The sequence below is a fragment of the Panthera onca genome, chromosome C1 (genome assembly GCF_046562875.1).
Source record: "Panthera onca isolate mPanOnc1 chromosome C1, mPanOnc1 haplotype 2, whole genome shotgun sequence".
Lineage (NCBI taxonomy): Eukaryota > Metazoa > Chordata > Mammalia > Carnivora > Felidae > Panthera > Panthera onca.
In genome coordinates, this window is record NC_138346.1 from 35,575,784 (window position 1) to 35,588,757 (window position 12,974).

A 12,974-nucleotide genomic window follows, 5' to 3' on the forward strand; every position below is an offset into this window, starting at 1 on the left:
AAGGATATTTGCTCCCCATGCATGCTATCTGCAGAGCATCTCTTTTCTTCTAGACAGTGTAGGGCATGGACTTGAATCTTAGAAGCAAGGCAGCTATTTGCCACCACTCTGAACACACTGTCAACCTATGGAGGAAGGAGAGCGGAGGTAATCAAGAGAAATGAGCTGGAGCCCTGATCAAATTGGACCCAAGGCGTACTTTGTTGCTGGACTTTTCAGTCACTGAACCAATAAATTGTCTTTATTGTTTAAGCTAGGCTGAGCTGAGGTTTATGTCACTTGCAACCAAGGTTTCCAAACTACCACATTGTGTCTAAGATGACTGGGGTGCATATCCACTCATATGCGGGCAATGTACTGGCAGGGGCCATTGTGAGGCATTATTTTTTTTTCTGAAAAAAGACTTGTCCGAAGAGAAAGAGTATTGTGGAGAGATCTGTGCCACAACCTCTAAAGTTTTCCTGAAAGTACTACATTTAATAATAAAGTAGGCATCAATAAAAAAAAAGCAAGCCAGGTGTCAAATGCAGCATATTTTAATTTGTTTCAAATAAAGCAATATATGTATATATATATTTTTTTCAGAAAAACACCAGATGTTAAATTCTACAAAAGCGCATGTGTCTTCAGCAGATCATGTTTGTCTGATCAGTAAGGATTTTTTTTTTCCAACATTAACTCTCTAAAGACAATCAATGGACTGACATCACTGCTACAACACAGGTTGCTACTGAGCCTCTGATCTTTAGCCACATCTTGATTTTCCTAACAAATGAGTAAATACTGCCTGGCTAAAATGCTGCAATGTCTTGGTGAGAAAAAGCATCAACAGATCAAGCAAAGCCATGAAATGTTATGAAAGCAAGCTAGAGCTGATTATTAGAATTAGTAAAAATGATTAAGAGAGGATGACACAACCATATAGGGTTTGTATATTCTGATTGACTCTCTTTTGGCAGCGAATTGGGTCAGCACCTCGGGCAGGGAACCAAAACTGAGTGAAAACTGCTTTTTTCTCTCCTAGCTCAGGCCACCAACGTTACAGCTGGGACTGAGAGGACCGCGGCATCTGTGGAAACTTCTATTCTTGTAGGGCAGAGATTGCACTGTGAAACCCTAGTGACATTACCCCGGAAAGGCCTGGCCTCAGAGTTGTCTACAGCGTGCTGCCTTCGCCGGGGCTTTTCTGAATGGGCCGGGGCCTCAGGGGTCTTTGTTCCCAAGGGGGCTTCTTGGTTTTTGGCGCCACCTTTGTTTTTGGGACGGAAGCCATTGTGCGGCTGTCTTCTGTGTTCATGGCGGTTGTTGCCCTTCATCATCAAATCAGCTTCATTACCACTGCCCTGGGGCTTGGCAGACCCATTTAGCCGGTTATTATGGTACTGTGGATTAAATCTTCGTCTTTGGCTAGAAGATCCATTCTACCAAAAGAAGAAAAGAGATAGGTATTAGGTGCCAACAAACCGCAGATGCCATCAGGGAAACCAAATTTCTAAGCCACAGGTAAGCTTTTTTTACATCCTAGAAGACAATGACAAGATGAAAATGAGGTCAAGCTGATAAGAGCTTAAAAGAACAGTGGACAGTCTTGCAAGTGGAACTCCAATTACTGATGTTGGAAGAGAGGTTTCAGAGTATAAGACAGACAAATCAAGAACCAGGATAAAGAAATCCCATAAAATATGCTTAAAATATAATGTAATGAATGTAACACAGAGGCAGGATAATGATGATTCTCTACCGTGAAAATTTCTTGGACCTTCTAAATAGACTAGAAATATGAATTCTCATTACAATGTATGAGGAGAAATGTAAAATTCTGTTTAAAATTCGGTTTGTAATTTTTCTTCTCTAAAGCAGTTTTTCTATTTTATCATCTTGAAACAAATATCATAGTTTAGAAATATTATCTTGGGTAAGTATAAGGGTAAGGTGTATCTGATAGATCCTGGCAGGATATAGAAGTAACATGTATTTTCATGGAGATAATTAGTTCTTCTAAACCTTATGTAGTTCTTAGCCAACGAGTTTTGAAACATCATACTGGAAAATTGACAGCCTTCAACAAATCAGCAACCAAGAATATAAATGGAAGAGTAGAAAGGAAGCAATGGTTAGCTTGTCTGTGTCTGTACAAGGGAAAGATTTCTGAACTCTATGAGGTCAGTTACAGCCAACATTTATTGAGGGCTTAAAGTGTTCCAGGCATTAAGCAAGGTACCATCTCATTTATCATCACACTCACCCTTTAAGACAGTTGCTATTATTTGCTTCATTTTATGGATGAGGATAATGAATTTGAAGGACTTGCCCAAGGTCTACAGTTAGAAAGTGGTGGAGCTATTCCCATTTCACATACTGTCTCCTGACAAGATTCATAAATAGGTTGTTCCATGAATACGGGCCTTGGTTGAAAATCAAATCTCTACTATTAAAATGTGTAATTTTATGACTTACAAATTTATAAAGTTCTACATTTGTGCTTTGTGATGGGATGGTATAGGTTTATGGCAGATCCACCTCTAATAATTCAAGGCCCAGGCCAAGAGCACAAAGGCAAGCCCATGTATCACATGAGTGAATATTGTCTCTTCCTCCCTCTGACTCCTTCCAACATTGTGAGTGGGCCTTGCACACACAAATGTGGACACTTCAGCCTGCACACTTAAGATTTGTCCTCACACCCATGAATGATCATCCTTCGGACCTAGGAGTGTACATACTGGTAGTATGGTCTGCCCTTAAGGTGATATATCCAGGGAAGTGGTCCAAAAAAATCCTGAGAGCAGGCTTGGTGCCATTTGGGAATAGAATTCCAGGATCTTGAGTACTTGGGAGAATACAGATTCTGAGTAGTGACATCTCTGGTCTTGCTCCATAGGGATGGCCGTGGCTGGGAGAAAGCACAGGGCCTGGTACAAGGGCCTTTCTTCCCTGGGTCTACAGGGCTCTGGCTTGTGTATATATTTCCATTTAAATGAGCCTTTGCCTGAAATGCTTTGCTGAAAATGATAACAGTGAGCTGAAAAAGTATCTATGCGGCTAGCATTTAATCTGGCTGCTTTTGTTTTTAAAGAAGTGAAAGGGAAGCCCAGACTAAATTTTAGACTTAATTTTAGTATGGGGTTTAATAATGACCAAAGAACAAAAGCTGTGAACAAAAGCTATGAAGATGTGAAATATGAAATGCTCCTTGTCAAAGTGCTGTTTTAGAGTTGGTGAAGATACCTGGGGCCAGAGAAATGTCTGTCAGTGTAATTAATGAGAATTCTAAAAGACCTAGACCACAAAATCCAACAGGGCACTTGTTAGAAAACCAGCATTTGGGAATGCTTTAAAAAAGTCTCTTTATTTGAGCTCTCTTTCTTAGAATTCATGAAAGGTGTCTTTATAGCATGCCCAACGTCTGTTATCATCAAATTCCATTTCCTGTTCATTCTCCTATGATAAGAGGGAAATCACTTCTCAAGCATATAGTGGAGGAGCAAAGGAATGAAGGAAGACTGACCTTTGGACACTTACATTTTTAGGTGTTACGGCAGATGAGAATTAATAATGTCATTTTGAAATATATTCTCTATACCAAAAGCCCAAGAGAGAAAAATCTGAGCTAACTTTGGCCTCTTACTGATAAACTACACATCAATGGGAATTAAAGAATCTTCAAAACCAAATGTCAGATTCCCTCCCTCCAGTAGCGTCAGTGGCCAGGTAGTCTTGTTCCCACGTCTGTGTGAGTCCCCTCTGCACACGGGCCAGTGACCAGGGCTTGGGGGTGGTGGCCCCAAAGGCACAGGAAGAGCTGGCTCATTCAGGTGGACTCTCCTAATGCCACAGTGTACGAAGGACACTTCCTCCACCTGGGAAAGTGCCTGTGAAATGTGGCTGGACGGACCAGGGGAGTTCTGCGAGGACAGTGGCTGATGGAGGCCTCCGAGGTCAGGAAGGTGGTTTCTGCCCGGCACCTTGCACCAGGGTCTGCCTCCCCAGAGCGGCTTACCTGCTTATTAGTTGGCACGGCCTGGTGAGAGCTGTCGGCAGCACTGGGAAGACTGCTCACCATTTTTGGGTTTGCTGCTTTACCCTCTGAGGCCTTGTTGTGATTGGATGATTTTCGGGTAAAGTTGCTCTGTTTTCCAGAGGTTGCTGCATGGGTGTTCAGCAGCGGCAGCAGGGAGCTGCAGGGAGTTCTTGAGGAATAGTTGTTCTTTGGGTGTGTAACTGCAACAAGAAAGCGCGTGGTGTTATGGGCTATGCCACAAACACTCCTGCCTTAGTAACCGATGAAAAGATGGGAGAAAGTGGCAGAAGCTTCATAAAAACATTCTTTTTTTTTTTTTTTTTAAAGCTGTTATTTGAAAGGGCACTTTTGTGTTTGTGAGGCCAGTGAAGCTCTTCAGTGAGAATCATTGAACTGTCATTACAGCATAATTATCCAAGTTGGGAAACATTTGTAGGAAATAAGACATATCTGAGCAACGTTAATATTATTCTTTAGGTTAAGCACCACAAAAGGAAGAGAGACAATGAAATCTTGGAAGTATCCTCTCATGCCTGTCCACAAGTGTATTTTGCCTCTTGACTGCCCCATTACCAAACCCATTCTTTGCCCTCCATGTCAGACCCCTAGACCAGTGGGTGCTGCAGAGACGCAGAAAAACCAGGAGGCACGTGGACACCTGGCTCATCAGAGCCATGATGTTCTGTTGGGTGTCAGGAATTTTGTCAGCCTGGCTCATGCATATTTTGCGACAACAGGGCCAGACCTACCAGCCCCAAACATGCCCTAAAGCATCTTGCATATTCCATGAGAGCCACATTATCTGGCCTTTTCTCAACCTCATTTGCTACAGCTCCACTGCAAATCTGCACCAATTCCAATGCTAAAGTCAATGCAGACTAATCAGACAGATTCCCAGCAGGCTCAGGCAGGTCTGCTCAATGTTTATTATCACCATTCCCGCTGGTTTTGAAAGAGGTGGTTTTTGATGGGATGATTTCTATGTGATTATGCTGAATCAGTGCTGGAGGGAATCACTCAAGGATAAAGTTATGACCTCCCTCTCACAGTTCACCAGAATTTGACTGCCATGCTGGACAGTAAGACCTTTGAATCTTAAAATTGTCACCAATTTTTAAAAGTAATTTTCTCTGCTACCCTTGTTGGATCAGATTTAATCCTAGGGTTCTTCCAGAGGATTAGCAGTGACTAGTAGGGATCATAGAACATTAGAAATGGAAAGGACAGGGATGCATCATTTATCCCCCAAATAAGGGATAAATAGTCCCCTTATTTATAGGTAAGGTGTGACAGCACGTTGGGGGCTGTCCGAACATGACCAGGGGGTTTCAGTGGCTCTTGTGCTCACTAGATCAGTTTCACGGGGGTCATTCTTTCCTACAGCTCAGGGACAACTATATCTGGTTCATTAGCTGTGGGTTTCCAATATGCTGTCAACAAAGCTGATCTGGAAAGAGCCTTTTGAAGACTATTGTCTGCAACAGGGGAGGCTGACTTTCATGTGGACCCTTGGAATTTGGTAAGGGATGGCTCCTCCCACTAGATGGCACTGGACGTGCTCTGGAGGAAAGCAGGCAAGCTGAGCTGCCCACCCCTCTTCAGTCACTTGGCATCAGGGTCTTGCTCATCATCAGGCTGAAATGGAAAGTAGCTTGGGCAGTTAAATTGCCAACTGTGGAGCAGACTGTCTGTGTTTTTAGAGATGGGGCAAAAGCTGGGGGTAGAGAATGATAAATGGGTAGATTTTTATATATGGGAGAGAACATGTATTAAAAAAAGGAAAATAATTTAAAGGAAATGCAATAAGGGGGCACTTGGCTGGCTCAGTTCGTACAGCATATGACTCTTGATCTTGGGGTTGTGAGTTTGAGCCCCATGTTGGGTGTAGAGATTACTTAAAAATAAAATCTTTAAAAAAAAAAAAAGAAATGCAGTCAGAAAATCAGATAACTGCCAAAGATATGTGAACAAGGATGGTTACAGCAGTGTTACTTTAATGGTGAAAATTTGGGAGCAACCTAAATGTCCACAATCAGGGGACTGTTCACATCAATTATATTTATATAAATTATGAGTTAAATATATTGACATGGAAAAGTCTCAGCCATATGTTATAAAATGGTAAAAGCATCTCATATTACTATATATTATGTAGTATAGTATAAATTGTAACATGTAGTATAATTATAGATGTAATATATAACTTACACAAATTAAACATGCCCATAAAAAGTGCAAAAGCTACATAGAAGTAATGTCAAGTTCTCTTTAACATAGTTCTCTAATTTTAGATCAAGAAAAAAAGCACTTTCGACTCTGAAAAAAAAAATGCAGCCAAATCTCAAATTTTCAGCTGACTCTGAGGTTGTGGGTATTCCATGTCCCTCACTAGTCCTTCTTTCCCCCTTGTGCCTGTCCTTAAAGCCATTTCACTGTTCATTCCCACCTCCCCTGGTGGGTGGGCTGGAGTAGGAGAAAAAAAAAGATCAGCCAATTTTGTTGCACATTAACTGCTCTAATTAAGGCTTAATAGCGAACAAGACTAAAGCTAATGGCTGAAGTGAAGTCTTTCATTATCTTCAGACTTCACTCAGCACAGAGAGCCGACCAGGGGACAGGCTCCCAGCACTGCTGAGCAGAGCACATACGACAGCTGGGCCCTTTACGACAAGAGCCGCTTGTTCCCAGACTTGTTAGGGAGACTGGCTCTCAGTGTAACAGGTCTCTGTGGAACTAGACTATTTGAAATCAGAGAGGCAGTTTATCTGGCAGTGCTTAAGAAAAGTTTGCAAAAGATATAGACTAGTTGACCTGTTCTGTACTGCTTAATAAATCCTGGGGATTTACTGATGGGCAGTGGCATTTGAAGACTCTACGTTCAAATCTTGACATTTCTAGTGACTTGTGTCATGACCTTAGATCATTAAATCTCTTTAGACCTTGCTTTAACCCCACTGGGGGACCGCACACCTGACATTTCCAATATCAACTCCAAATAGCACCAAGCTTACTCACACAGAATTATTTAGCAAGTATGCAAAACTCACTTTCTCCGCAGAGCATGATTTGGGCCTTTAGCTGTTCAATGTCGCAGGAGAATCGGGCAGCTTTCCCGAGCTCTTCATCATATTTACGCTCGCTGACAAAGTGCTGGAGGAAAGAGAAGTAAAACAGGAGCCCCACAGTTAGAGAAATGACTGAGGCACACTGCAGATTCATTCACTCTGCTCTTCGGCTACCACTGATGGTGTTAACCAGGAAGGCAGTCATGCCGGTTCTGTCACCGTGTGGCTCCATTAAATCAGGCTTGGTTTGACCGGTCTGGAGCATGATCACCTTCTTGTTCTGGGAATAGGTGAGGATCCTGTCTTTCCCCTGCCTAGACTTGGAGAAAACCGTGATCAGGCAAAATGTGTGTCTGGACTCATGTATTTAACCTTTAGCACCCCTTGCGCTCCTTCTGGCATGTTTTGTCCTGTTATAAATTTTGGGGCTGCATTCTGTCAGTCTTCCTAATTTGGCCAATGGCTTGCTCAGGTATTATCCCTGGAGAGAAAACACGTCATCCTTCCCTGTTGTGATAGGGAGCCAGGAACCAGGAAGCGCAAAAAGCCTTTAGTAACTAGAAAACATTATCTTGAATGGTAGAATTTCAAGATTTCAATGTCTTCAATGGTAGAATTTCCCACTTCCTGTTAAAGGAAGTGGGAAAGAGATTATTTTTCAATTCATTTAAAATTTAGATCTGTGTGTAGATGTCAGAGTGAGAAATATAGAAATAACTATGATTCAGTCCCTCCTGAATTTGCCAGGGAGTTTACCACATGGCAAGGGAAACAGATACCACTAAACATAATATAAGGTAGAATGTGGAAGGTGCTTTAAGAATATAAAAGAGGAAGAATTATTTCCTACAGAGGGGAACAGAGAAAGAGTTATGTAAGGGGGAGCATTTGTGCTGGAACACCAAAAAAAATTATCGATCACTTACCAGACATGGGCCAAATTCTTAACAGATAATCTCATTTTCATCTGATCACATTATTACAAAGTCAGTACTATTATTATCTCTATTTTATATAAGGGGAATCAAGGTTCTAGGAATCTAAGAGAAAAGTAGTTTACCCAAGGTCACAGGAGCTGGACTGTTTGACTCCAAAGCCTGTGCCATTAACCATTTCATGATGAATGGGATTTTGGTAGGCAGAAATGAAACTTGGAAAATAAGTAAATTTCAATAGACTAGGAAACTGGCAACTTCATATTCTTCACCTGATGTTCTAACAAGGGATGAGAGCTCGAAGTTGGAATATATATACTGGAGTCCAGTTGTGGATTTTATTCTGATGGGAAGGGTGGACCAAACTGGGGGAGACCAGATCTGCTCTGGGGTGTAACTCTGGTCTTAGGGTGGATGACCAGGCTGAAGGGAGACAGCAGAGGGAGAGAGACTAGTTAGGAGGAAGTTGCAATTGACTGGTTGCAAGCAACAACGACCAGAAGAGCAGATGAGGAAGGAAAGGCCACTAGGACTTCACAGGACCCTCGGAGGAAGTCCTTATCCTCACAGGGCTCCCTTTCATGCTTCACCAGGGCAGAAGGGAGTCAAAAGTCACTTGCCACTTTCCACCATGCCCGACCAGGTTTTGCCTGGATAAGCAGACAATCCTATGTAAAACCTAGTAGCGGCTGAGTCCTCAAGGTACTCTAGACTCTAGAAGGTGGTTAGAAGCCAAGTGCATGTATACATGTGTGTATGTTTAGTATACTGGGGAAAGAGAAGAGGAGAAGGGAAGATGTATAAATTGTAATGTCCTGGTTTGTTATAGATACTTGTTTTCGCCTTTCTGGTAACCATTTTTTTCTGGTTACTGTACCCCAGTGCAGTTTCAGAGATCCGCAGTGTTGGCAGGTCTGTCAATCAAGGCATCCCTTGGCCAAATGGTGTATGTGATCCAAGTGGAGGCCAATCAGAATCTCTTTCTTTGGGATGCGAATTGGGTGGGGTGGCACAAAGGGTGATGACATCTGAAGGTCACGCACTCTAATGGTGCCCTGAAGAGTGTCTGGTAATTACTGCTGCCTGTATTACCCAGGTGGCTGCCTGGGTTTCTGCCTAAGTGTAGCCTGGAGTCTTCAGATCACACTTTGGTGAGCTGCACTCATATTCTTTCAAATTCCACTTGTTCTTGAGGTTAGCCAGGGTCAGCTTCTATTGCTTGCAACTGTAGAAATCCAATAAATACATATTTGTGGTGGTATTCTCAATAAAAGGGCAAGTGAGCTAGAAAAGGATACAGAAAAGAAGTCTCTGTATATTGTGTGTGATTTAGAATCCTTACTGTTACACTCAGTTCATACTCACTGTGTACTCACACGTGTGTTTATATACATACACCTAAATTACATATGGTGAAAATAATACCCCCCATTCCAGCTATAATTCATGGTTGAATAGATTTTATTTGGGTCAGTCTCCACTGCCTAAGAAAATAGCTCGTACTTCTCTGTAATAATATATCCCTTCAAACCATAGCATACTTAAATACAGTGATTAAGTTGGTTCTTCGCCCTTCTGAATGCTCTAGTTCAACACTGTGAAAGAGAGCTGGGTATATGATGTTAGGTCCTCAGAGAGCAGCACTCTATGCATGCAAAACAAACATAATGGGGATCAGATCTCTGGCTCAGAGTTCAGGCTGGGATATTTTAGAACTGACCTTAATTTCTGCCCTGAGTTCAGCCAGCTGCATCTCTGCCATCTGACTGGCTAGATCTGTCAGTCTCTTTAGTTCCTCTGCTTTCTTCTGACGAGCAGTCAGGATTTCCACTGCCAAATAAGAAAGAATACTACGTTAGGGCCAGAGACCTAAACATATTAAATGACCTAATTTCTTGGTATCAGTTCTCTCTCAACACACTGATCACTCTGTTGGACCATGACTATGTTTTCTGAGTTGGTCACCGAGGTGGGTTTGCTCCTGGTGCTCATGACTAATCACCCATTTCCGTACGTCCTTATCTGCCAATCCCCAAATCAAACACGGTCCCTTCTGATTCACTGTACACCCACAGTCTTCTTTGTTTTCTTCACTGGCGTCTGATCCCACTTACTTAATTTGGACTTTCAAATTTGTGCAGAACAACTGCTCAGAACTCAGAACAACTATCACCAAGAAAAAGACACTTAGTAAAATACTATCTGAATGGTATTGCAAAGAAAAGGAGTCCACTAAACAAAAACCATTCTTTGTGTCCACTATTAAATTCTAACATTATCAGACCTTTAACACTTACTCCTTTAGAGCAACTAGGTTTATTATTGGAATACGACATAGAAGTTTTACTTTACTGGCTTTATGTGAGCTAAAAAATGTGTCTGCTTTTGATACTCTGCAGATCTGTTTTCATTTTTGCAGTCAGAGAGAAGTTCCAGACCAGAGAGTGTCTTGTCTTTGTTTTAAGTGTCCCCCATGGAAAAATTTCAAGGTTAAGTCAAAGCCTGCTTGAACTGGATTTGTGTATACTCTTTAGCATCTGCACATGTGGAGAAGACACCAGGGAGTTTTCTGGTGCCATATTTCACACATCTGTCAGATGACCTAAAGGTTCAAGTAAACGTAGTAGTCCACAGGTGAACGTGTGTTTGTGTGTGTGTGCATGTATGTATTTCTCAAAAGATCACAGAGCTCAAAAGCAATGCATACAAACACATAGGGTGAGATTTAAATATGAAATTTCATCTTCCAATAGATAACTTGTAGTTCTTGAATTTAAGTCACATATGAACTGCTTTCATTTCTTTTGGACAAGCATTTTGAGTTACAAGAAAAAAGAAGTCCATTCAACTAAGATGATATCCATGTTGGATTCACATTACTTCTTGGTTGAAAAAAGGCCAACTGCTTTATTAGACCAGATTTGTAGCACACCTGCGTAGCCAAACAATACGATTTCTGATTGTAAGAGTTCTTAATTTATAAATGTCAAAAAGTCACTTTAAAAACTCCCAAAAAAGTTTAGAAGCAATCAAGAGTTAAGATTTCCTGCAAACTATAAACTATTCCACAGAGAAACATTGTCTTTCTATGCTGATACCAATGTTGAGAAGTCAATAAAATAAGTAATCTGTAACTCATAAAGCCTAATTGTTTGCCAAACTACTCTAATCATGCTTTGATTTTTTACCAGGACTCCCCCTGCTTCCCATTTACAATACCATGTAGCTGAGCAGAGGCTGATCTGTGCCTGTAGTCTTTCAAAATACAGAGGAGCTAGTGTAAAATATGTCCCTACGATGGCTGTGAAAAGAATTTCCATCTGAACACAGATGATGTATTACTGAATGATGTCCCAGTTACCCAGTCAGACCAGAGGTCACAAAAAGGTGGCCTACTAACACTTCGGGCCATAGTGTACCTGTGTTTTATTTGGTCCACACATTACTTTTACAAATTAATTGTCCACATTTGAAAATTAGGAGATTCCATTTGGAACCTGGATTTCTGGCTTCCCTTAAAATATTGGCATTTCTGGCCAAAGTTGGCCAGCATTGCCATGTGGTAACCATTGGCTACCCCTGAGTTGTTGTTGCCCATTATAGATGGAGCATGGTGCCCAGCATGCCATGGTCACCCTCTGCCCTGCTCATTAAGGTTACCAGCCTGGCCCCTGTAGCCGTCTCCAATCATGGCAGAGGCTGCACTTTATGGTTGTGTCTATGCCGACTCGGACCTGGTACAAAGTGGGTGCCCACTATGTATGTTTGCTGAATGGAGGACTGAATGAATGAATCAATCCATTATTCAAAAGGAATATGCAAAGAAGGAGAGAAGTCCCTTTTCTAGAAGGGCCACTTATATTCAGCACTTATACCTTTGGCTGATTATTTATTTGTCTGCCATTATAATTCACCACAGGAATGGGACTAAAGTCTGGAGTGTGAAAAGACGATTCTCGAGTGGGAAGATGAAACAAAGTATTTTGCTCTTGCAAAGATAAAAAATTCTGAAGGCCTAGACTTGATGAGCAGATAGTGAAGGGGTCAGCAGACCATGACTACACAATTAAACAGATCTGACTTTTCTTAATGGATCATTTGTGGGACCGGTGACAATTAGGGATAATTGTACTTTTTGAGAAAAACTTGGGCCTTCACACAAAAGATTTTGTAGAAATAGATATAAATGGGCCCTAAAATAGGAATGCAGGTGCAAGATCACCAATAAACTCTGAGTTTACCCTCATGCAAATGTGCATGGAAATGAATATTTTGCATCAGCAAGTGTTGGGATGAGTTTTACATATAGTCTCATTAACATTTCAGAGCATTTCATTATGAAAAAGGCTTAAAACTTGAGATCTAAAGCCAGAATTCTGTGGGGACACCAACATTTTCACCTCAAAAACATCAACCACAGAAACAAAAAGCAAAAACAAAGCCAGATCAGATCCTAAGATTCATTGATCCCCAAATTTAAAATAGAATAATAAGTTATATTTTGCAAGCACCATCCTTTTGGAAATCTGTAGAGGGAGACAGTTTCATAAAGCTTTAATTTTCACTGCATTCATGACTTCATTAATATTATTTCGGTGCTTTTATAAACAGTATCTGGTATGCTGAAATCCATTTTCTCAATAGGATTTATAAATTCCTTCAAGTTTTTGCAACACATTGGAAGCTTGCTCTTGTTGCTTGAACCATGGAAAATTTTAGGGCTTCTCAAATAATATTCCTTAGCAGAGGGTGGACTTGAAATAGGCACAAAGCTTTCAAGCACAAAGATTCTTTGAAACCCTTTTTATTATTGGGAATCCTGCATTTTTACCTCATAATATATCTGTGTTTCTGTTAATATAAAGTAATGTTTTCTTCCCAGATCGGCAATCAATTTGATATCCCAAGAACACACCTATTTTGGCCTTCAACAAAATTACCCTCAAACAAATT

At 41.2% G+C, this 12,974-nt stretch overlaps 1 protein-coding gene across 9 annotated transcripts in view; it reads right to left on the reverse strand.

The window, feature by feature from the left end:
• Positions 1 to 520: 520 nt before the first annotated feature.
• SPATS2L (spermatogenesis associated serine rich 2 like) overlaps positions 521 to 12,974 on the reverse strand; it is a 165,885-nt gene continuing 153,431 nt past the window's right edge. For all 9 annotated transcript variants that reach the window (XM_060622872.2, XM_060622875.2, XM_060622871.2 and 6 more), the window contains 4 exons: positions 9,742 to 9,851; positions 7,069 to 7,171; positions 4,001 to 4,221; positions 521 to 1,421 (listed from right to left, as the gene is read on the reverse strand). In XM_060622872.2, coding sequence (XP_060478855.1) covers positions 1,026 to 1,421; positions 4,001 to 4,221; positions 7,069 to 7,171; positions 9,742 to 9,851 — 830 coding nt within the window. In that variant the 3' untranslated portion in view covers positions 521 to 1,025. The remainder of the gene's footprint in view (positions 1,422 to 4,000; positions 4,222 to 7,068; positions 7,172 to 9,741; positions 9,852 to 12,974) is intronic.